The following is a 27216-nucleotide window of genomic DNA, read 5'->3' as shown; positions in this document are numbered from 1 at the left end:
TAGAGATTTTCATAATACTCAAAGTAAGTCAGAAAGACAAATACCATATGATAACGACAAATACCATATGATACCACTTATGTGTGGAATATAAAATACGACACAAATGAACATATCTACAGAACAGAAACAGATTCACGGATATAGAGAACAGACTTGTGGTTGCCCAGGGGGAGGGAGATGGGGGTGGGAAGGATTGGGAGTTTAGGATTAGCAGATGCAAACTATTATATATAGAATGGATTTAATCAACAAGGTTCTAATGTATAGCACAGGAAACTATATTCAATATCCTGTGATAAACCATAGTGGAAAAGAATATGAAAAAGAATTTTATATATATATATATAACAATCACTTTGCTGTACAGCAGAAATTAACATTGTAAATCGACTATACTTCAATAAAGTTTTAAATAAAGGAAACACCGTACCATCTAATACATGCTAGATATTGGGCATGTGCCTGTCTAGACAAGAGATGCATTTTTCCTGTTGTTTTAGTTAAACCACAGTAATTGCCCATTATTTTGCATTCCTATGCAAACACATAAAAACTATTCCCTACTCCTTTCGCTTAGACATATAAAATTAGCTTAAACACTCACTTATTCTTTTTATTTAGAAATCACACTTTTTTGGAATATCAGTTGTGCAGAATTATACTTTCTTAGGTTTCTTCTGAATTGAAACAGTATAAGCAGTGATTGTCTGAAACTCTCATTTAAATAAACTTTCTACTGAAAAGAATCGTTCACACTGAGTGGGTTACAGCACACACACACGTATTAGTTCTAAAGACAACTCATTATTGTTCCTCAGAATTTTGTTCTTTCTAGAGTTCATTTACTCTAGTTATAAACAGAACAGTCCTACTGGCTTGTGGGAAAACAGTTGCATGCTTTCGCTTTTCTCATGAGAGGTAGATGCCTTGGCCTTCCTCTCTTGGGAACTCAGCCTTTAGCTGACCTTACTAACATTCACCTTGCTTATCTTGTACATGTCTTCTAACCCTGGTTGAATCCTAAATGCCCACCAGGAGGATTTAGTATCCCCTAAAGAATTTAGGAGTGAGGTTGAGCCAGAAGAAGTAATTTAACTCCAGACAACTTCCTCTTGGTAATTTATGCTATTTGAAAAATAGAGGTCTTGTCTGCCAGGACCTTTGAATGTTTCTTTTTGGTTATTACTTGAACTTATTACAAGGCTTCCTGCTTGCAAAGCAGTAACTACTTCTCTGTACAATCTCTGTGTGGTAGAATGTTTCTAGGCCTTTAAAAAAACCTCTTCTTTATCACTGAAAACAGATTGCACATCTAAGGATACAAACAGATGCAGCAACATGCCAACCCTTCTGTAGAGAAATGTCCTGTATTTATAACTGCTTTAGAAATCCTATTCCTCAGTGATGACAGGAAAAGGACAGTTGTTTTTAATAAATATCGTTTGAGTTTATTGACAAAGAGGCACATTCCAGGTCTCCTGGTTTACTTCACACCTGGTTTACTTCACACACCAATATATTATGTAGTGAAAAATCAAAAGGGGCATTTGCTTTTTAAGTAGTTCATGACACTCCATTAACATTCCTCCATGTGGAGAAAAAGTTATTTTTTAAGACAAGAAATCTTTGGATTTTATGTGCTATACTGTATGTGTTTTTTATTGCTGTTTTTGGGCAAGATTTATGTTTATAAATGCTTTCAGTGTTTATTAGTAAATTGCATTGGGTTAGTAAATGAGCTAATATTTTAAAAAATAATAATAACTGTAAGGGTTTAGAAGAGTGTCTGGCATATAATAAGGATTTTATGTGTTTGCAAAATAAAATAAAAATTATAAAAGCTTAATTTCACTCTCCTAGTGGCTGTAAATGATTTTTTCTAAAAGGATAGCAGTTTGTGTAAATGGCTTTTTTTTTTTTTTTTTTTAAGAGATCCTGCATTAGTCACTTTTATTTATTTGATTTAGGGAAGCATTATGGCTTAGGCCAGGAATTCTCAACTGGGCGCAATTTTGCCCTCCTGGAGACATTTGGAAATGTCTGAAGACATTTTTGTTTGTCACAACTGGGTGCAGGTGCTACTGCCATCTATAAGTAGAGGCAAAGGATGCTCATAAGCATCCTGTAATTCACTGGGCAGCCCTCTACAGCAAAAACAATTATATAATCCCAAATGTAAATAGTGCTGAGATTGAGAAACCCTTGGCTTAGAGCTTGAGCTCCAATTCACATTATGCTATCCACTAAATCCTGGAATCCTGGTAAGCACTTAAGTGTAAAGGTTTCAGTTTCTTCATCATAAATGGGTATAATAAAATAATAGAGATTGAAAGTTATTAATACATGAAACATTGCACATATCTTGGTGCATTGTAAAGTCACTGTATCTTAGCTATTATTATAAATAAAATGTGAGATAAAGTGACTTATTTGCTTTCTGGTCATTTTTTCTAAATCTAAAATTATACAATATATGCTCTCTTGAGTTTAGTATATTTAAGAATTCTTTCCCACCCGAGATCTTCTCACTGTCAGGCATCAGACAGACAACTAGCTCTTGAAAGCACTTACCACCACCTTATGGCATTTTTGGTTTTGTACATTCGTTTTGTTGTATTTTGTCCAAGATTCAAGGCTTACTTAGAATTTTATAAGGACAAATAAAGCTTTCTCAAGGATCTGAATCCTACTATTGTCTTTTCCTTAGCTTAATTTTAAATCACTACATACAACTCCATTTTCCAGTAGGCTCAGGGTTAAGTCAACTATGGACTTCATTAAAAGTAAATTAAAAACTAGTGTGATGGAGTTTTACCAAAAAAGAATGATTTTTATGTCTCCTTCAACAGTAGAATCCATAGATAGTGCACAGCATTTGTCTGGAACACTATAGAACCCATCCTCTGAAAATGGGAAAAGAGAAGTTCCTTTAAGGCGTGTGCTTCAATGGGAAGGGGACTATGTCCAGAATAGTTCCTTTTAATTCTTTTCTAAAATGTGTCACAATGCTAATTTATCATTTATTTAAGAGAATTTATAAATATCATTAGAGAAAGAATATTAAAGAAATCTTTATGTCAGTTTCCAGGGCTAACTAGATAGAAAGAAAATAATAGTGAAGATCAAGGTTAGATTGAAGACACAATGGGGAAACTCAATATACACCATTAAAGGTGTTGAAAAAGTATTCCAGTTTGTATTATAGAAGCCAATTTGGGGTAAAAAAGGATTTATAGGGAAAACTTTAGAAGCGATACAATCTATGTTATACTGGCATTAACTGACAACCAATTTAATGCAATTATTCTGTACACTTATAGTAATGAAAATGGAAATAATTACATTTAAGACATTTACAGATTTTAGTATTTGACTCAGTGAACAATAATATTGTACATGCCTTTATTCAAAGCACTTTTCATATATGTAATAGTATTTTACATACTATTTTAAGTATTTTAAATAGTATTTTAAGTACATAGAGATGGCTTCTTGATATCACTGTATTAAGTTTCTGTTATTCTGCCTGTAGATTTATGTATTGATGTATTTTAATAATTAAATTAATGTATTACTATAGACTTTCTTCTGTGATTTATTCTATTGCCTCAACTCCCGCCTTCTTCATTTATTTTCTACACTAATGAATTGACCTATTCAATTAATGTGCAGGTTACAAGGTCAAATGGGTGTCAGTCATTTGTTATATCTATATTTTAAGAAATATGTTGCTACTACTAGAGCACCAAAATTTATTCTTTTTATAAATTAGAGAAGATACTGATAATTCTCTTTGTATTTCTGAATCCAAAATATTTGCATAAATGGAAGATAAAAGAGTTGAGTTACAGATATTTTAATGGGAATATTTTCATAACCCTTGTTTTGGCCAAAGAAGTGTCTCTATATGTCATGTTGACACACGGGGAAAAGAGAGATTAAGAAGTGCTGCTCTACAATAACTCCCTTTTAATTCATTTTCTACAGTATTGACACAATGTACTGAAAGAGCTTTTTTTCAGTTGCTTTGATAGCTAATGCTTTAGATATAATGTCATATTGCTTTGGTGGCTATGAAAGGTTTGTTATTTCCTCCAGGTATATTTTATAGTTCCATATATGTCTTGCTTTTTATTAGGGAAGGATAACTAAAGGGGAGTTGAAGCCTCAAAAACATCCCTGAAAAGTTGACATTCCCCACTGCTTTCAACAATGAAAGCAAAATATACATGTCCAGTGCTTGGTAGTTTAAGATCCAGGTAGGGAGAGGAACCAACATGGCGGAGTAGAAGGACGTGTTCTCACTCCCTGTTGCGAGAACACCAGAATCACAACTAGCTGCTGGACAATCATCGACAGGAAGACACTGGAACTCACCAAAAAATATACCCCACATCCAAAGACAAAGGAAAAGCCACAATGAGATGGTAGGAGGAACACAATCACAGTAAGATCAAATCCCATAACCAGTGGGTGGGTGACTCACAGACGGGAGAACACTTAGACCACAGAAGTCCACGCACTGGAGTGAAGGTTCTGAGCCCCTCAGGCTTCCCAACCTGGGGTTCTGGAAACGGGAGGAGGAATTCCTAGAGAATCACACTTTGAAGCCTAGTGGGAATTGATTGCAGGACTTTGACAGGACTGGGGGAAACAGAGACTCCACTCTTAGAGGGCACACAGAAAGTAGTGTGTGCATTGGGACCCAGGGGAAGGAGCAGTGACCCCAGGGGAGACTGAACCACACCTACCTGCTACTGTTGGAGGGTCTTCTGCAGAGGCGGGGGGGGGGTGGCTGTGGCTCACCATGGGGACAAGGACACTGGCAGCAGAAGTTCTGGGAAGTACTCCTTGGCAGAGCCCTCCCAGAGCCTGTCATTAGCCCCAGCAAACAGCCCAGGTAGGCTCCAGTGTTGGGTTGCCTTAGGCCAAACAACCAACAGGGAGGGAACCCAGGCCCACCCATCATCAGACAAGCAGATTAAAGTTTTACTGAGCTCTGCCCACCAGAGCAACAGCCAGCTCTACCCACCGCCAGTCCCTCCCATCGGGAAACTTGCACAAGCCTCTTAGATAGCCTCATCCACCAGAGGGCAGACAGCAGAAGGAAGAAGAACTACAATCCTGCAGCCTGTGGAACAAAAACCACATTCACAGAAAGATAGACAAGATGAAAAGGCAGAGGGCTATGTATCTGATGAAGGAACAAAATAAAACCCCAGAAAACCAACTAAATGAGGTGGAGATAGGCAACCTTCCAGAAAAAGAACTCAGAATAATGATAGTGAAGATGATCCAGGAACTCGGAAAAAGAATGGAGGCAAAGATTGAGAAGATGCAAGAAATGTTTAACAAACACCTAGAAGAATTAAAGAACAACCAAACAGAGATGAACAATACAATAACTGAAATGGAAACTACAGTAGAAGGAATCCATAGCAGAATAACTGAGGCAGAAGAACTGATAAATGACTTGGAAGACAGAATGGTGAAATTCACTGCTGCAGAACAGAATAAAAAGAATGAAAAGAAATGAAGACAGCCTAAGAGACCTCTGGGACAACATTAAACACAACAACATTTGCATTATAGGGGTCCCAGAAGAAGAAGAGAGAGAGAGAAAGGACCCGAGAAAATATTTGAAGAGGTGATAGTCAAAAACTTCCCTAACATGGGAAAGGAAATAGCCACCCAAGTCCAGGAAGCGCAGACAGTCCCATACATGATAAACTCAAGGAGAAACATGCCAAGACACATAGTAATCAAATTTGCAAAAATTAAAGACAAAGAAAAATTATTGAAAGCAGCAAGGGAAAAACAAAAAATAATATACAAGGGAACTCCCATAAGGTTAACAGCTGATTTCTCAGCAGAAACTCTACAACCCAGAAGGGAGTGGCAAGATATACTTAAAGTGATGAAAGGGAAGAACGTACAACCAAGATTAATGTACCCGGCAAGGATCTCATTCAGATTTCACAGATAAATCAAAAGCTTTACAGACAAGGAAAAGCTAAGAGAATTCAGCACCACCAAACCAGCTCTACAACAAATGGTAAAGGGTAAAGGAACTTCTCTAAGTGGGAAACACAAGACAAGAAAAGGACCTACAAAAACAACCCAAAACAAAGGAACATACATATAATGCTCCAACCAAAAGACACCAGCTTGCTGAATGGATATAAACACAAGACCCATATAAACACTGTCTACAAGAGACCCACTTCAGACCTAGGGACACATACAGACTGAAAGTGAGGGGATGGAAAAAGATATTCCATGCAAATGGAAATCAAAAGAAAGCTGGAGTAGCAATACTCATATCAGACAAAATAGACTTGAAAATAAGGAATGTTACAAGAGACAATGAAGGACACTACATAATGATCAAGGGATCAATCCAAGAAGATATAACAATTATAAATATATATGCACCCAACATAGGAGCACCTCAATACATAAGGCAACTGCTAACAGCTATAAAAGAGGTAATTGACAGTAATGCAGTAATAGTGGGGAACTTTTAACACCTCACTTACACCAATGGACAGATCATCCAGACAGAAAATTAATAAGGAAACACAAGCTTTAAATGACACAATAGACCAGATAGATTTAATTGATATTCATAGGACATTCCATCCAAAAACAGATTACAATTTCTTCTCAAGTGCGCACAGAATAGATCCAGGATAGATCACATCTTGGGTCACAAATCAAGCCTTAGCAAATTTAAGAAAATTGAAATCATATCAAGCATCTTTTCTTACCACAACACTATGAGACTAGAATTGAATTACAGGGGAAAAAGCATAAAAAAACACAAATACATGGAGGCTGAACAGTATGTTACTAAATAACCAAGAGATCACTGAAGAAATCAAAGAGGAAATCAAAAAATACCTGGAGACATATGACGATGAAAACACGATGATCCGAAACCTATAGGATGCAGCAAAAGCAGTTCTAAGAGGGAAGTTTATAGCTATACAATCCTACCTCAAGAAACAAGAAAAATCTCAGGAAAACAATCTAGCCTTACACCTAAAGGAACTAGAGAAAGAAGAACAAACAAAACCCAAAGTTAATAGAAGGAAATAAATCATAAAGGCCAGAGCAGAAATAAATGAAATGGAAAGAAAACTATAGCAAAGATGAACAAATCTAAAGGCTGGTTCTTTGAGAAGATAAACAAAATTGATAAACCATTAGCCAGACTCATCAAGAAAAAGAGGGAGAGGACTCAAATCAATAACATTAGAAATGAAAAAGAAGTTACAACAGACACCGAAAAAATACAGAGCATCCTAAGAGACTACTACAAGCAACTCTATGCAAATAAAATGGACAACCTGGAAGAAATGGACAAATTCTTAGAAAGGTATAACCTTCCAAGACTGAACCAGAAGAAACAGAAAATATGAACAGACCAATCACAAGTAATGAAACTGAAACTGTGATTAAAAATCTTCCCACAAACAAAAGTCCAGGACCCGATGGCTTCACAGGTGAATTCTATCAAACATTTAGAGAAGAGCTAACACCCATCCTTCTCAAAGTCTTCCAAAAAATTGCAGAGGAAGGAGCACTCCCAAACTCATTCTATGAACCCATCATCACCCTGATACCAAAACGAGACAAAGATACTACAAAACAAAAAAAAAAAAACACTACAGGCCAATATCACTGATGAATATAGATGCAAAAATCCTCAACAAAATACTAGCAAACAGAATCCAACAACACATTAAAAGGATCATACACCATGTTCAAGTGGGATTTATCTCAGGGATGCAAGGATTCTTCAATATACGCAGATCAATCAATGTGATACACCACATTAACAAACTGAAGAAGAAAAACCATATGATCATATCAATAGATGCAGAAAAAGCTTTTGACGAAATTCAACACCCATTTATGATAAAAACTCTCCAGAAAGTGGGCATAGAGGGAAGCTACATCAACATAATAAAGGCCATATATGACAAACCCACAGCAAACATCATTCTCAATGGTGAAAAAGTGAAAGCATTTCCTCTAAGATCAGGAAGGAGACAAGGATGTCCACTCTCACCACTATTATTCAACGTAGTTTTGGAAGTCCTAGCCATGGTAATCAGAGAAGAAAAAGAAATAAAATGAATACAAATTGGAAAAGAAGTAAAGTTGTCACTGTTTGCAGATGACATGATACTATACATAGAGAATCCTAAAAATGCCACCAGAAAACTACTAGAGCTAATCAATGAATTGGGTAAAGTTGCAGGATACAAAATTAATGCACAGAAATCTCTGGCATTCTTATATACTAATGATGAAAAATCTGAAAGAGTAATTATGGAAACAGTCCCTGGACAATTGGAAATTGCTTCAAGTATTTCTTTTCCTTTAGGAACAATTCTAGTTTACCACTACAACAAAAAGAATAAAATACCTTGGAATAAACCTACCTAGGGAGACAAAAGACCTGTATGCAGAAAACTATAAGACACTGATGAAAGAAATTAAAGATGATACCAACAGATGGAGAGATATACCATGTTCTTGGATTGGAAGAATCAATATTGTGAAAGTGACTATACTACCCAAAGCAATCTACAGATTCAATGCAATCCCTATCAAATTACCAATGGCATATTTTATGGAACTAGAACAAATCATCTTAAAATTTGTATGTAGACACAAAAGACTCCGACTAGCCAAAGCAGTCTTGAGGGAAAAACACGGACTTGAGGAATCAGACTCTCTGACTTCAGACTATACTACAAAGCTACAGTAATCAAGACAATATGATACTGGCACAAAAACACAAACATAGATCAATGGAACAAGGTAGAAAGCCCAGAGATAAACCCACGCACCTATGGTCAACTAATCTATGACAAAGGAGGCAAAGATATACATAGAAAAGACAGTCTCTTCAATTAGTGGTGCTGGGAAAGCTGGACAGCTACATGTAAAAGAATCAAATTAGAACACTCCCTAACACCATACACAAAAATAAACTTAAAATGGATTTGAGACCTAAATGTAAGATCGGACACTATAAAACTCTTAGAGGAAAACATAGGAAGAACACTCTTTGACATAAATCACAGCAAGATCTTTTTTGATCCACCTCCTAGAGTAATGGAAATAAAAACAAAAATAAACAAATGAGACCTAATGAAACATCAAAGCTTTTGAACAGCAAAGGAAACCATAAACAAGATGAAAAGACAGCTCTCAGAATGGGAGAAAATATTTGCAAACGAATCAGTGGACAAGGATTAATCTCCAAATATATAAACAGATCATGCAGCTCAATGTTAAAGAAACAAACAACCCAATCCAAAAATGGGCAGAAGACCTAAATAGACATTTCTCCAAAGAAGACATACAGATGGCCAAGAAGCACATGAAAAGCTGCTCAACATCACTAATTATTAGAGAAATGCAAATCAAAACTACAATGAGGTATCACCTCACACCAGTTAGAATGGGCATCATCAGAAAATCTACAAACAATTGCTTGAGAGGATGTGGAGAAAATGAACCCTTTTGCACTGCTGGTGGAAATGTAAATTGATACAGCCACTATGGACAACAGTATGGAGAGTCCTTAAAAAACTAAAAACAGAATTACCATATAATCCAGCAATCCAACTACTGGGCATATACCCAGAGAAAACCATAATTCAAAAAGACACATGCACCCCAATGTTCATTGTAGCACTATTTACAATAGCCAGGAGATGGAAGCAACCTAAGTGTCCATCATCGGATGAATGGATAAAGAAGATGTGGCACATATATACAATGGAATATTACTCAGCCATAAAAAGAAACAAAATTGAGTTATTTGTAGTGAGGTGGATGGACCTAGAGTCTGTCATACAGAGTGAAGTAAGTCAGAAAGAGAATAACAAATATCATATATTAACGCATGTATGTGGAACCTAGAAAAATGGTACAGATGAACCAGTTTGCAGGGCAGAAGTTGAGACAGATGTAGGGAACAAATGTATGGACACCAAAGTGGGAAAACTGCGGTGGGGTGGGGATGATGGTGTGCTGAATTGGGCAATTGGGATTGACATGTATACACTGATATGTATAAAATTGTTTTTTTATACTGCGGTGTTCTTATTAGTCATCAAACAAACAAAAAAACTTCCTTTGGGTTATTTGTATGGAAATATGTTAATATAAATGTTTCCGACATTACATGAAATTTCTAAAAATCTTATATGTTCTGGTATAATGTTGTAAGTCATAATTCTAGTTATTACTTTAAATGTATATCTCAGAAATAACTAAATTTCCTTGTCAATTACATTATGAACTTTCATCAATCTTTAACTGTGGTCATTTTTAAGTCTTTTGTCATTTACAGACAGTCCTCGGTGTACTCTGATGCTTTTGCAAATATGTTCCTATAAAAGGGTTTCATCTTCAAGGAATTCATGGAAAAGACTCTGAGAAGTACAGGTTTCTGGTAACTGACTATACTGCTGAACTGAATGAATAAGCATTTTCAGAACTCTAATGGAAAACTGATGAATTCATAAAAGTGCTAACAAAAGATCAAGATAAAAAAAATTAATTACATGGGACTGAGTGAACTGATGAGTATGATTATAATTTTTGTGACTTTCTGTTTGAAAAACAAAAAAAAATCCCACAAGTACTGAGAGGCAAAAAATGTACAAATCAATTTTCACTGCAAAGTAAAGGAGCTGTTACACTGGAGGATTACTGGACTGAATGTCAATATTATGACATAGTATGAGTGTGTTTCGTGTTTGGTAATTGCAATCATTGTTGCTTTTGTTGTGGCCATGCATTTACAATGCTTGGTGTCAGTCTATTTCTCTCTTGTAAAAATAAAATACAGTGTGTGTGTGTGTGTGTGTGTGTGTGTGAGAAAAAAAAAGATCCAGGTAGTATATCAATCCATATAGATCAAAGTAATCAACTCATCAATGAGATAAAAATGTCTAGAGAAAGAACATTTCATATTAGATAAGCTATATCAGTAAGGGTAAAAAACATGGTAGTAGATTCTTCTCTGGACTATATAAATATTAAGGAGCTACTGGTAAATGCCAGGTACTATTGGGAGGAGTGGATCCAGCGTTAAACAAGACAGGCAATGTCCCTGCCCTTATGAAACTTCTATTTTAGTTGGCTTGGGTGTGGAAGTAAGTATGGGTCAAAGTGTCTATTCTTGAACATAAAACATACAGTATTCTGCATTTTATGTTCTACTTACTTGATCTAGAGTCTCGTTAGTAAGAAACCATAAACCTTACTCAGGAGGCATGTTTCTTCTCAGTATGAATTACCCAAGAGTTACTACTTAGCTTCTCCTGATAATTCTGGCTCACTTTAACATAATTTCATATACATCTCTTATTTAAATTCAAATTATAATGTTATTTTCAGTAATCTTTATAATTTGTTAAAATACTATTTAATATTAGCCATTTTTCTAATGTAATACCATTTTTTTTCTACTAGCTATTGGAAATTGCTTCAAGTATTTCTTTTCCTTTAGGAACAATTCTAGTTGTAAAACAATACTGTTTTTGGTTAAGTGGAGAACATTTGCAGAAAAATATATCTTAAAATCAAATAAAATAACCAATCATGTGCTAACTTTTAATCTATATAAGAAACTAGGAAGTTGTTGCCTGATAACATTTTTGGCAATTCCCAGTGTAGTTCACACACATGAAATAAAGTTCAGAAAAACATTATGAAATTCATTAAGCAGTGACTGAAACATTGCTCCCCTCCTCATTAATTCTATCATGTCACCCTGCCTTAATGAAAATTGGGCTATGCACATTGGCCTGATTACTGTATATATTCTTTGCATCAGCTATAAGACAATTTTTAAATGTAATAAAACCCCTAAAATCAGGATAAATCTTACAATCAATGTTTTCAACTGTGTTGCAGTTGCAGTGTTTTTACATTGCTCTGTGTGGATTTTATCATAGTTTCATATTGTCCTTTCTTCGATTGAGTTATATGCAGTATTAGCACTACATGTGGTGAGTTACCAATAAGAATATTTTCAAAAAGCTTTTACTATGATTTGGTATTATAGCAAATGTGATTTTGTATATGGAAAGCCATGGAAAGAAAGAAAGAGTATAACTTTGATATTAATGAAAAAAATTTGTACTTGCATTGCCTTCAATTCCATACTCTCTTCTAAATTAAAAACCAAATGCTTTATGAAATCAAAAGAAGGAATATACTCACACGTACATGAAGCTGTATCATTGAGACAAATGCAAAAATACTATCAAACCTAAGAAAGGGAAGTGAAGACAGAAGAAATTTGAATGAGAGGCTGGTGTGACTGATGAATGGGTCACACCACTGGTAAGGAAGGAATGTGGTTTTTATTTGTTTTTGTTTGTTTTAGAAGATGTTGGGGGTAGGAGTTTATTAATTTATTTATTTTGGCTGTGTTGGGTCTTCGTTTCTGTGCAAGGGCTTTCTCTAGTTGTGGCGAACGAGGGCCACTCTTCATCGCGGTGCGCGGGCCTCTCACTATCGCGGCCTCTCTTATTGCGGAGCACAGGCTCCAGACGTGCAGGCTCAGCAGTTGTGGCTAACGGGCCTAGTTGCTCCGCGGCATGTGGGATCCTCCCACACCAGGGCTCGAACCCGTGTCCCCTGCATTAGCAGGCAGATTCCCAACGACTGCGCCACCAGGGAAGCCCTGTTTTTAATTAGCATCATAAGTTTTGTTTGTTTTTTCCTTCATAGTGGTATGTAAAATAATAATGTTTTATAATCGTTCATCCTGAATTCAATGAAATGCAGATTATATACTCCAGTGAAGAAATGAGAGGAAAAATAATTATAGGGAAGTAAAGAACTGATTTTATTATAATCTTCAGTTTTGAGTGATTAATCACTAAATTTGCCATCCATTCATCTTCTACTAGGAACCCAAAGGATAGGTAATAAAATAACTGTTTGAGGGGCTTCCCTGGTGGCACAGCGGTTGAGAATCTGCCTGCCAATGCAGGGGACACGGGTTTGAACCCTGGTCTGGGAAGATCCCAGATGCCGTGGAGCAACTAGGCCTGTGAGCCACCACTACTGAGCCTGCGCGTCTCGAGCCTGCAAGCCACAACTACTGAGCCTGCGCATCTGGAGCCTGTGCCCCGCAACAAGAGGCCGCGACAGTGAAAGGCCCACACACCGCAGTGAAGAGTGGCTCCCGCTTGCCGCAACTAGAGAAAGCCCTCGCACAGAAACGAAGACGCAACACAGCCAAAAATAAATTAATTAATTTATAAAAAATAAAAAAAATAACTGACAACTCAATTGTCTAAAAACTAACATAATTATATTAGTTTGTGGAAATTTAATTCCAGCTTTAAGAAAGATGTGGCTAGGTATATGCACTGAAAGTTCCCTCTGGGGAAGTGATGTCAAGAGCTTCAGAAGGAATTAACATCAATTAGCAGCATGATGAAAAACTTATTTCCCTCTGGACTACTGCAACCAAATACAAATTTTGTGTGTGTATATATATATATATATATATGCAAAAATATATTTTTATATTTTGAATCAGAGGGATCTTTCCTATATTTGTCTATATAGAATTAAGTACATATTTAAATGTAGACTTTTAGAACTGGAAGATAATTGAATAAATGTTAGAGTTTCTTCAAGATCTAATTTTTATCTTCTATTTTTCTCATCTCTTTCAATAGGCTCATAAATGAAGCCCAGAGAAATTAATTTCTTCATCAAAGTTCACACAGTTTGATAGCAGCACAGACAAGATTAGAGTCTTTCGCCCAAGGTTCAGTGTTCTTTCCATTATGCCGAATTATCCCCTAATGTATTAGGTACATAAGTAGGATAATGAGTGTAGTGGATGCTGTGGTGTGCTCCCCAGTTCTCTCCTCCCCCACTCCAATCACACACACATACACTCACACACATATTTTCACAACTAAAGCCTTCATTTTCCCAGTTGGTAAAAAAGTTGGCAGCTAATAGCATTCAAGTAAGTTCCTTTACAAAAAAAAAAAGCCTGTTCATTCATGGTTACACCCCCTTCCCAGATATTGCCAATGTCCAATAACTTGTTGATATAAGAGTATAAGGCTCCCAACCACTTGCCTAACTTGGGGACAATTCTGAGGAGTCATCCCAGCTTGCGATTTCCCTGTGTGATTATCTGAGATAGATAGTTTAATTGCATAGAGTTTAACTTCTCCCTCTGACAGAGACTGCTTTCTTCATTACCCCATGGGTGTTGACTTGAGAATACACTCTAGTAAACTTTTGTTTATTGTCTCAAATATTTATCTCAGAATCTGTTCTAGGGAACCAAACCATAAAAATAAATGTAAAATTACTCAAGTATTCTGGAGTAAATTACTGTGCTTTTTTAAGTTGAGATAGAAGAATTCAAAGTGGTTTTACTTCTAAAGGATGAAGCAAGCATCTATCAGAGAAACTTCTAGGTGTATTCACTTTATTTTGTTACTATACTTATTGTCGCTGTCATCAAGATAACTATACTTCAGGTATAATATTAGGCATTTTATACACAGCAGTTCATTAAGTCTTAAGTATAATCCTGTATGTAGATACAGGTATGAATGTAAATCTTTGTTTCCCAGATGAGGAAATTGGAGATTTGGGAAGAGTAATTAACTTGCCATGGTCACTTAGCTAGAAATTGTCTGATTCTGGGTGATTCTCTCATTAGACCTCAAGCTGCCTAAATGCAAGAGCTGGTTCTCTTATGAACAATACTATTTCCTATCACATAATGTAGCACCTTGCTCTCAGTAGAGGTCAATAAATATTTATCAAATCAGCAAAGGAACCTTTATTTGTCTGACCCCAAATCCATGCCATTAGCCCCATGTGCCATGCAGTCACCCATGTACACTGTGAGCCCTAGACTTAATGATGAACATCACAAAGAACTAAAAACAGAAAGGAAAAGTCTAAGAGGTTAAAAGCAAACTATGCTGAACAAACAGGAATGGGTGATTTAAATATGCATTTAAAAAAATAGATCATTTCATTTTGTTTCCTTTTATAGTAGATGCATATGTACCTTGTAGGATCAGATGTTATACCAGAGAACACTGAGTCTGCCTATGGGATTGAGTCATTTGATCCCTTTCAATATGTCTTATTAAAACTATATTCAATTTAATGTAATATATCCCAGGAGGGTTAAAATGATCGCATAAAGAAAATGATGAACATTTCCCCAAATCTAATGTTAAAGTAATGGAAATGAAGTTTCCACTCATCTCCTCAGCTTTCCTAGGCAGCATGTATATAAATAGAATAGAAAGGTTTATTATCAAGATGAATTTACCAATGGCTCTTCTGTTCTGAAACGAATTTTTTTCTCAGAGTATTTTATACCCATGATGTTTCTGACATTTGGATGTGATATTAGGCACAGTGTTTGAGGATCTTTCAATAACTGATTCAACAGTTAAGTAAGCATCTTATAGAAGTAAAGTCACAAAGAAGAAAAGGAAAGAAAATCTCACATTTCTAAGTAGGTCCAAATACCTAGCCTATTTCTTTTACTCCCAAGAAAGTCCCTGAAACACCTTCTGTAAGTCATACAATGCTTCTTTCATACAAACAGGTAACCAGCCTTACTATCTCTACTGCAAATCAAGGGAAGAGTTAAAATGGCAAATTAGAAGTAATGGAGAGGGTCTGATATATGTAAGCACAAATTAAAAACTAGAATGGCAGCTTACTACAGACATTAAGACAATTTAAAGAAAGAAAACACATGGTTAGCAAAATATCTCAATCTGAAGTCACTGAGTATAAAGACACCCTAAAGATATCCCCTAACAGAACTTAGTTTTACAGAAAATTGGGGATATTCATCTCAGTAATGATAATCTTGAAGCCTCAATTTAAGTTACAGTATGGTTCTGCATGTACTTTATTTTAGAAAAATGTGATACGTTTTAGAAATATTCCCATGGGAATACTGGGAGGCAGAATGAATCAGTGGTTAATCAAACAGACTGTCTATCTTACACTATCTGTAGAGTACAAACTCACTGTGTTGTTTTCTAGCCTGTGTAATGGGACTGATAGAAGCTACCTCAAGAGACTCTTGTGAGGGATAAATAAGGGCATTAGAAAAATGCTTGGCATATAATACACACTCAATAAATATATTATCTCAAGCAGATAAGCTATTTTTCATCAAATATTTATCAAATGCTTAATATGTACCAGAGAATTGGGTCAGGAGGTTTAGATTGGAGATAGGAGAAGTAGACGACTTGAGGTTGCCTATTTGCAGTACATCAGCAAGGACTTGATTTAAAGGTATGTGAGGAAAAAGAGAAAGCAAAGGTGATTTATAGATGTTGGCCTGATAGTGGTACCATTAGTGAGAAGGAGGGTATTTGGGGAAGAATAGGTTGCAGACTCAAAATCAAGTTTATTTTTTTGGTTTTGTTTTATGTCAGATTAGGAATGTTAATTAGTCAAAGTGATGATGCCGGGTAAGTAAATTAGGGCTCAAAGTAGAGACCAGGTTTGGAGAAATGGTTTTCTAGGGAACAAACAATGAAAAGTTGGGTATTTAAAAACTATGCCATTTAGATGTCTGGTACACAGAAATTTTCATTGGCCCTTCAGCACATTTTGTACTAGCCTACTGCCATGGGCTCTATTCTCCTCTCTCTTACCTCTTTCTCTTCCCTTTTTTCCTCCTTCTTTGTAACAACAATAAATCCTTCATTTTTTGCCACCAGAGCAATAAGCCAACTAGTTAGTTTCTATCTCAATGTATTTTTCTAAACCAAGACAGTGCTCTCTTCAAGAGGAATTCTGGTGCCAGTTTGTAATCTTTGCTTCCTCCACAACATGATTCAATAAGCTATGTCTTGCTCCTGTAATTAGAGTATAAACTTCTTGTGAGAAAGCAGATGGGCCTACACTCATGGACCTGATTTTGATTAATAAAGTGCATCCAAAAGTCTAAATGCTGAAATTTCTTTTAAGTGCCCTGTTCTCTGTAGGTCATTGGAGTGACTTCTTTTTTACTTCCTTAAATTTCTAGGTTACCACTTGGCTGATACAAATCATGATATTGATCATTCTAAAACTCTCTGAGCATACACTCAAGTAAATATAGCATATTAAATCCAACAAAAATGTATAGATTCATACATAGATGTTCATTACTTATTAAAATATGTATTCTCAGAGAAAATTATAGAATTCAAACTTAGGAAATTAGATAAACACATTTCAAAATGCCTTTTAATTCAACTCTGAAAAGAAATGAGCTATCAAGCCATGAAAAGACATCAAGAAACCTGAAATGCATATTACTAAGTGAAAGAGGCCAACCTGAAAAGGCTACATACTGTATGAGTCCAACTCTGTGACACTCTGAAAAGGCAAAACTATGGAGATAGTAGTTGCCAGTGGTGGGGACAGGAGGGGAGAGATGAGTAGGCCGAGCACAGGGGATTTTTAGGGTAGGGAAAATACTCTGTATGACAATATAATAATGGATAAATGTCATTATTAAGTGTGTCCAAACCCATAGAATGTAGAACTCCAAGAGTGAACCCTGAGGTAAGCTGTGGACTTTGGGTAATTATGATGTGTCAGCATAGGTTCATCCTGGGTAAAAAGTACCACCATTCTGTTGAGTAATGTTGATAATGAGGGAGGTTATGAATGTGTGGAGGCAGGTCTATGAGAAATTTCTGTACCTTCCTCTCAATTTTGTTGCCAACTTAAAACTGCTCTTTAAAAAAGTATGTTAATAAATGCCTTTTAGAGTAAGTTATTCATTTAACCACTCTTTACAGTAGAATTGCACTGGTAAATATAATCTCATGGAAAAGAGAAAATAATTCTATTGATATTTTTTAAGCCTTGTTGAAAACTTATGGTTTTGGACACAAATGCGAAAGCAACACTCTGGTGTGTGTGCTATGAATGTATCTTTTAAAGACATCTTTTCTTTTCCATGTCTTTACCTCAGGCTACATATCGAAATCGAATTGTGAACCAAAGTCTCAGCACAAGGGACAGAAAAGCAATGCATACTCCCACCGAGGACCGTTTTAGATACTCAGCAGCGGACCAGACAAGCCCCTACAAAAGCAAGACCTGTCAGCTCTCCAGTCTATGTTTAAGCAATTTTTTGAAGGACAAGGAACTAGTGGAAGTTATCAAACACTCCAGAGGAACTTACGAAACCCTCACGTCAGAGGTCACCCAGAATTTACGGGGCACTGTAGGGCAGAACTCTCTGAAACCAATAGCTAAGACCGAAGGGCTCTCCACATTCTCAGAGAAACCAAAGGACCAAGCTGCTGTGGCCCGACAGCATTCAACCTTTACAGGCAGGTTTGGACAGCCGCCAAGAGGGCCAATCTCTTTACACATGTACAGCAGAAAGAATGTTTTCCTCCATCACAATTTACACACAACTGAGCTGCAGGCTCTAGGCCAGCAGGATGGGTAATTAAATCACCCCATTCCTGTCTCTGGGTAGGATAAGACGGTTAGTGTTTCTCCTGCATAGCTCATGTTTAAATTTTCATGTATTTTTTATTACTTTTTATTTTTAGTTATAAACAAAGTACTTTTTTTTTTTTTTAGAATGAGGGTTCAAGCATGTTAATTGAATTAGGTTTAATAGCTTTGGAGACTTTATTATATATATGTATAATAAATGAGACCATCTTGCTGGTTTATATACAGGCCATAATTTATTTATCTTTTATTTTTATCAGTCACTGATATGCATTGAAGTTTCAGAAGATAATATCAAATAGCACTCTGTTCACTTAATGGTGTTACTGTGAAAATAGATGTGCAGAATAGATAAAGCGATTGTAAGGAATTTTAAATTACATAGTTACTAGAGAGAGAAAAGAGGGATTTTAAAGTCTTGTATTTGGTGGTGTATTTATTTGAAGAATGAAGCTTGCTTGCATATAACCTAGAGATGCGTTTGTCTCTCTGTTACATACAATCAAGCTTATCTTGCCATACGATTAAGGGGGAAAATGGTATTTCTTTTATCCTCTAAGTGTTTAGTTCACACTAGTTCACAAAGGATTTCAGACTGAGTAATTGCTAGCCAAACAGAGAATGACAGCTCTGATCTTCGAAACAATTTGCTTTTAGTTTTTGCTATTGATGTCGAAGTACTATGACATAACACAGTGAGGTGGTAATGTTGCCTGAATTCTGTCAAATGATGCGTAAAACATGACATGCTACACTCTTTGAGTCACTGTCATGGTTATATCACCATATTTTTTTAAAATTTGAGGAATAGAACATTCTAAGAAAATTATTTTACTTCACTTTCCTTATATTTTTTAATTTTTCACTTCTTTTTTAAATGTATGTCCAATTTTGCTTTATATACATTATTAACCCACATCAATTACTCTACATTATGAATTGAGGAAGAGAAAGTCAGTTTCTTGGTAGCCCAGTTTACACTATTTTGACTATTCAGTCATCTAGATTTAGAGGAAAAAGTAAAATATATGTAAACTTCGGCAGTTTGATCTTAGAAATAAATCTCTAACAGGAATACTTCACTCGTTTGATGGCAAATATTTCTCTTTAACAAACAAGGCCTAATATGTCTTATACATAAGTGCACGTGAGATAAATAATTCCTTTATGTTTAATTAATCATAGAGCTGTATGCAGCTATAGAAATAAATAATTTTAAAATGACCAGTAGGAATCAGGGCTACAGCTTTCTTATACGAAGATAAAAGCTAATAACTGAATCCATATTAGGCACAGTCCATGCAAATTGAAATTGTCATACCTACTGCATGATCTGTTTCCCTTGTGCTCTCTGACAGAATCCATGAAATGAATAAAGGGAAACTGAGATAGCAGTTTTAGCATGGCACCTGACTAACTTGCTTAAATTAAAGCTATGTGTGAAATGCATCTCCTAAAGCAAAAGTGCATTTGAGCTCTATGCTTTGGGAAAAAGCCATTAGATATCCCCCCACTAGCTTTAACTATTAAACTTTAACCACTTTTCAAACTTCGATTAGAATTGATAAGAGTAAAGAGTTTAGTGGATATGCTGGATTTGTAATTTTGGTTTTCCAAAGGAAAACACATGTGCATCAAGACAAATGTTTGCCAAATGTTTTCTTTTTTGTGTGTGTTTGTAATTCTGCCAAAAGAGAATAATGCACACTGCAATTTGCTTCGCTTAATGAGACTGCTATCTAAAATTCCCACTATACTTTAGAAGTTATAATATTCATGCAGACAGACATTTTGGGCTGGACGGTATTTAAGAAATGATAGAAAAATTATGATTATTAATTGTGGTATTCAGCTTCATTTGTCCTAAAAGTTGGTGTGTGTTACTAGAGTATTTGAAGTCTGTAAATAAATCAGAACGGTCAAATAATCAAGGATTTTTTCCCAGGATATGGAAGAACTATGTATCACAAATAATGTTTTTGATTTGGACTTTTGAAGCCTATAGTTTTGCTTTCCTGGAAGATAGACTTTTGAATTATACTTTGTAAAAAATAATCTATTTAAGAAAATCTGTCATTTAATAGACATTTTAAGAGATGTTTTAAATGCTAGTATTTTCTTGAAAAATCTTTTTTAAAGCTGAAACATTCAAAAAGAAAACCTGGGTTAAACAGTTCAATTTTAAAAGGAGGGGTATTTTTTGGAAATATCATCTTAAAGCTGTTTTGTATCAGTATTTTCAGCATTGTTATAATATTATTTGTAATACTAAGTGTAACTCAGGCCTGGAGAAGGTGTAAGCCCACTATGCTAATATACATCAGTAACTGTAAAACAGGGGTTCTTTGTAAGTTCCTCTTGTGTATATAGAGTACTTATGTGGGCATTCTTTCAGCAAATTGATTTCTTTGTACTAAAATCTCTAGTTTTCTAAGACAGTTCCATGTATAAAAATGATTTATACATTTCTCCAAGGCGGTACATATCCAAAGACATGACACCAGGGGGAAAAAGTGCTTGTTTTTCTGATGGAAGCAGTTGTCTTTTCTTTCCCTTCCTGTTTCTTCTGTGCATGTGTATGTGTAGCTAAGCCTAAGTAACTCTGTAAAATTTCTGCTGCAAATCTTCTTTTCTGAATTTAGAACGTGTTTTAAAGGACACTTAAGAAGAGATATTCCTTAAGGAAAAGCTGTTTCCACCTGAAATAAACTGTTCTCATTTTTGTAATTATTGGAACATGCAACTGTATTTCTATGAAGTCATTGATTTTTTTTCAAATAACTTTATATGCTAACAGAGTCACAGCAAAATTACTATCTCTCCAAACTCTTTTTTTCTTCTTTGGAGCACCATAGTCTTTGTGCAAATGACACCATGAAACTGTAGCTGCAGTGCTAAAGGTGTGAATCTACCAATATCAATATGCTCAGAGTAAGGACCTAGGGCCACATATCATTCAAGTTGTTTTTATTATTTATTGATTGAGATATAAATAAAATAGCCAGCCACTAGTCAACAATAAACATTTGTAGACATGCCCACACTTACTTAAAATGTTTACCAAGATTTTCTTAAGCAATCTGGGTTTATGACCTGTGTTTTACACCTTGTATTTCCCAAGATTTCAACCTAGCCTATTGTCATTAATTTTCTGAGTGTTACTGAATTCAAAGTAATTAACTGAATTCAAAGAAATTTTCACATTTTATTTTATTACCTTGTGTGTGTTTAACAGAGATAACACTTCCCCTAAAAAGAGTTAATATTTTCTTTTTATTATCATGTATTTAAGGATAAGGTAAATGATCAAGATAAATGATCATATTCCACTCGTCCTCCCAAGACCTTTCTTAGTAACTTAGTTGCTGATGAATAGCAGAAGCAGTTTATTGAATGGTGACATTCATTATCACCTTTCTCATTATTAAGAAGTAGTAAGTAACCCACTGTAGTGGGTAACTTGGAATACTGGCTATGGTCTTATAGTCTAAATTTTGTTCTACTTTTCCACTTTTAGAACTTTATATTCCAAATACCTGTAGAAGTAGGAAGTGCTTCAAAACAGCACTGACAACTCCATTAAATCACCTGTAGATCAACGTGGAAAAAGAAAGGGGGATGCCTGTAGAGATGCTGTCTGTGATTGCCATTCTTATCCCTGAATCACATTCCCCACAGCCGGAGGCTTTTCCCTGGTGATGTATCCATTTAAATATAGTACTGATTCATTTATTCTAAGGATTTTGATTGCATTTTGGAACTTGACTCTATTTAGGCTTTATTATCAAATCCTTTTATATATTTTCTTTTTTTACCCCAAGAAATAATTCACTCACACATAATATTTCTTTGGTAATTTACTCCTCCTGGAATTTAAACTCTTTTTTTCTTGTTCTTTTTCCATGTGCTAATTTTGTCATGCCAACACTAGGCTATATCTATACACATGGCAGGGATGATAGAAAATATCAACTAGTTACGTTCTTACAAAAAGTTGAATTGAGAAAATATAAACTAGTTGGGTTCTTACAAAAAGTTGAATTGCACTGTAGTATAAGAGCAAACAGCCAACTATCAACCAACTAAACAAAGCCCTCTTCTCTAACAATATACATTAGCATTGCCAAATTTTTATTTTTCAAATCTCAATCTGTGCCAAGTTCTTTCACCAATAGAATCACAAACATATCCACCAACTATTTATTGACAATAAATTTGATCTTGCTCAGAACCCACCTGCTCAGTACCAAGTAGTGTAGCCCAAAAATATGTCAGAGATCTCATTTTCCAGGTGTGTTATCTATGGAAAAGGATGAAGGCAGTTCACCCTATTTCAGACCTGAAATTTTTCCCATAGAAATTAAGACAATGAAAATTCTTACTAATACAAATGGGTTTCATCTACCTAACTAATCTTGAAGTGGGATATCATGGTTCCTTTTAGAGAACTTTCAATCTAGCCCCATTAACTTCACCACTTTAACAAACATACTTTTCCTCTTGAACATAAAATTCAAGAAAAAGAATTTTCTACATCTTAACATCCTTTCCAGACATTACCCCATTGCTTTGTTAAGCTCAGGTTGCTGTTACAAAATACCATAGAGTGGGTGGCTTAAACAATAGACAGTTATTTTCTACAGCTCTATAAGCTGCAAGTCTAAGATAAAGGTGCCAGCTGATTCAGTTCCTGGTTTAGATAGCTTCGTTCTTCTGTTTTCTCACATGGCAGAGAATAAACAAGCTGTGGTCTTATAAGGTTGCTAATCCCATCATGGGGTCCCTCCCTCATCTAAACCTAATTACTTTCCAAAATCCCCACTTCCATGTTCCATCACATTGGGGTTAGGGCTTCAACATATGTTTGGGGGGAACACAAATGTCCAGTCCATAGCATTCATTTTCATCCTAGTAAGTTTGCTATTGTTTTACTCAGTTCACAGATGAGATCAGAAACGTTAGGTAATTTGCCAGGGACACACAGCATGTATGTTTAACTAAACTGGATTTCATATCCCTTGATCTTTCCATTTATACTATGCTTATCTCCAGAGTTAGGCTTCCTCCCAAGGAGGCAGAGTGATTCAAGCAAATATGTGCTGTCTCAATTTGCTATACTCCTCTTAAAATTCTATTGCTATTGCTAGGAAAGAAAATCTGAGCAATGATCTATTTTAGCAAACCAGAAAACTACTCATTCCAAAGCTTTTCTTAGAACAATTATTGATGTTTAGATCAATAAATATAGAATCCTGAGAGGAAAGCACTTACTATATATTTCAAGGTTACTTCTAGAAAATCTGACACCCTAATTTTCTTTCCTTGAAGGCAATGGGAAAAATAGAAATAATTGCATGCTGTATTTTTTAAAGTAGAGAGCCAATAAAGTGTCTAGCATAAGGAAAACATACAGTAAGTGAAAAATAACCTAGTTATCAGATTATCTTACTATTTCTTTCCTTCATTTTCTGAGGATATTGATATAAACATCATTGAATTTGATGAGTTTGTGTTGCCTTATATACATTTTTTTAAAAGATAATTACAAAATTGATATTTGTATCTAGGGACAAAAATTACAACTGACTTAAAGTTCCTTAAATATTTGGAAGGAACTGAAATTAAATGGGAAATAGAAATTTATTTGCTCTAAATTTTTAAATACATTTTATTTTGTAGTTAATCATATATACCTAACTAATGTCTAAATAAGATATAATCCCACCATGAATTGTCTCTTCCAAAGTCTTGTTTTCAGGAATGCAAGGGAACTGGAATATTAACTTACCTAGATCCTATTAAGGGGAAAAGAACTATTCAACATATTCTAATATATTTGGGTCTGAGATTATTAACATTTGTAATATTTTCTATTCTCTAAAACTAATGATTTAGTGAGACAGATAAAAAATAGCAAATTACTCTAGAAATTACAATTTTTAGTAATATTGAATGCCATAGTATAATTTCTTTCAAGGCTTTTAATTTCCCAAAGAACAGTGATTTTATTTAATGGAAATTTCACCATTTGACTAGTATTCTGAGAAAAGATTGATACACTTAAGCATGACGATTAGAAAAATATGCATAATCCCTCTGCAAAATAAATTTTAAAACAACAAATACGTTGTGTGTTACTTGACTGCTTTTATTATGACATTAATTTTTTCTGAACCTGTCTTAGTGATAGATTGGTTTACACATGTATTCACACTGAGCATAAAGCAGTGTGATTTATTTCTAGGTTCTTGAAGTCGTGCTCTTTGGGAAGAGGCAAATCAGCCACTTACTCCATCAGCTAGTTGACTTCTATTTCCACATCCTTTGCCACCATGCTTTTTTCTTCATTCCGATATACGGTAATAAAGTACAATATCACAGAGACCACTGGGGGAATATGATGCTATCATTTCATTTTAATCCATGTGTGGACTCTCTTATTCTGAACTATATTTCTTTATCTTCATTTCTTACAACTGGGCAGAATTCAAAATATATCTTAGATTGTTTTGACTTTATAATTCATAAAACTTTATGTTTTGTAACAATACAAAAAATACGAAATTATTCTAAATTCTCTCTCTCTCACACACACACACAGTTTTCTAAAGTGGCTGAAAGATGGACGATTCAGAAGAGCTACTCAAGAATTTGAAGCAGTGCATGAATATGTATCCATTTGGCATCCTTAACAGCCAGTAGGGAAGAACGTACACTTAAAATGCTGTTGCAATGCCTTAAAAGCATACCTTTAACGTTTTATGTTTCAACTCAGCAGATATTCTCTATAACCTCACAACTTCAGAGTAAATTGTGCTCCTCTGGTGTATGCTTTATATAATATGATTTCAAAAAGCTGAAATAAACCAGTATGATACATTTTATAATTTATTTGTAATATGACCTTATGGTTTAAGATTCAATCAATTTTCCTGACCACAGGAAGAGTTTCTCTTTGATTCTGAACTCTATTTTCTATAAAGAATGTCAAGAATCACTGTAATTTTTAGTTAAATTAGTGAAGGTACTAAATTTTAGGGGTTATTTTGAAGACTTTATGGAAACGTGTAACCTCCACTTCTAAATTCTGTTGGCAATCACTTACAAACCCTTTGGTTATGATTAAAATCAATCGGCACTTTCTTGTGGATGAATTATACAGATATTTCTCTTTAAAATTTCAATTGTAAAACAGTCATTTAAAAATATTTAAAATGGAATATTGATGTATATAGTGTTTATACATTTTTTCAAAGTCTCATTTTAATCTTACTTTAAATGGCTCTTACATATCTCATTCCATTTTACGCTTATTTCTCTAATATAAAAAATGCTTTGACATTTGTAGAGATATTATCAATAGACCAGGCATTACAGCATTAAATGTACAGAAGTGACACAGTAAATATCATGGTTTAAGGACAATTTGAAAATCAAATCACATTTCAGAAGATGACCATGAAAGTAGAACCAACCTTTACACAGAAAGTTAACTTAATTATAATTTAGCCAAGTGAGCACTTTGTTTAGCCTCATTTGTAGGTCTTCCCCATACCCTTAATTTCACAAGAGGAGAGAGTATTGCTTCACTTAAAAGCATTACTTATATACACTGGTAATCATATGACCAAAAAAATAATAATGATGATGCTAGAAGATGCTTTTGCACGTTGTGATTCATTGCTAGGGTTTCGGTTAATTCTGTTTATTTTTCATTTTACAGATTCTTATACATGAAAACAGAAATATTTAAGTAAAGTTAACTTTTAGTTAGAAACCGTATTGAAGGTATTATTGCTTATGCCAGTTTGGACTCTACATTATTATTTTCTATAAAAGGAGAGCTGGACAGAGGAGAGATATACATGTAAACTCGGTCTTGAAATCTGGTGAACAGTGAAATATAACCACATCCTGGAAATTCACCTACATGGCTGACATTAGTGAGTCTAAACTGGATACATTAGGTCAGAGGCTGATAAGAGTTTTATCTTTACACACAGAACAGATGGCTCAAAAGTATGTCCTGGGGACTTCCCTGGTGGTGCAATGGTGAAGAATCCACCTGCCAATACAGGGGACATGGGTTCAATCCCTGGTCTGGGAAGATCCCACATGCCGTGGAGCAACTAAGCCCATGTGCCACAACTACTGAGCCTGCTCTAGAGCCCACAAGTCACAACTGCTGAGCCCACGCACCACAACTACTGAAGCCCGCGCACCTAGAGCTTGTGCTCCGCAACAAGAGAAGCCACTGCAATGAGAAGCCCGCTCACCTCAATGAAGAGTAGCCCCTGCGCACAGCAACAAAGACCCAACGCAGACAAAAATAAATTTATTAAAAAAAAAAGTGTGCCCTGATAGCTTTTAGATCCAAATATCACTTGAGTAAATTTGATAAAACTGTAGCACTATCTCACCAGCCATAATTACTGTTTTGTATTTAAATTCTAAAATAAGAATATTTATTGGTAAAGAAAACATGGCTAATATGCAGACTTCTATGTTGCTAAAAACTGAATTTAAAGATTTTCAACAGTGTACTGAAGGACTGTCTTGTGTGTGGAAACTAAAATGAAGAGCCAGTATTTATAACTGCCTAAGAATAGACATTGGCTAATGAGATTATATTATTACCTGTTGTTGAAATTAAAGTAATCGTTTAATAGCTACCTGAAT

At 35.1% G+C, this 27216-nt stretch overlaps 1 protein-coding gene across 4 annotated transcripts in view; it reads left to right on the top strand.

Annotated features, from left to right (window-relative positions):
* The window catches only part of CCSER1 (coiled-coil serine rich protein 1), a 1269753-nt gene extending 1245102 nt beyond the window's left edge, over positions 1-24651 (top strand). For all 4 annotated transcript variants that reach the window (XM_019926423.3, XM_019926422.3, XM_073805586.1 and 1 more), the window contains one exon: positions 18041-24651. In XM_019926423.3, coding sequence (XP_019781982.1) covers positions 18041-18526 — 486 coding nt within the window. In that variant the 3' untranslated portion in view covers positions 18527-24651. The remainder of the gene's footprint in view (positions 1-18040) is intronic.
* Positions 24652-27216: the final 2565 nt, after the last annotated feature.

The sequence above is a fragment of the Tursiops truncatus genome, chromosome 5 (genome assembly GCF_011762595.2).
Source record: "Tursiops truncatus isolate mTurTru1 chromosome 5, mTurTru1.mat.Y, whole genome shotgun sequence".
NCBI lineage: Eukaryota > Metazoa > Chordata > Mammalia > Artiodactyla > Delphinidae > Tursiops > Tursiops truncatus.
This window is presented reverse-complemented; position numbering and strand designations above follow the sequence as displayed.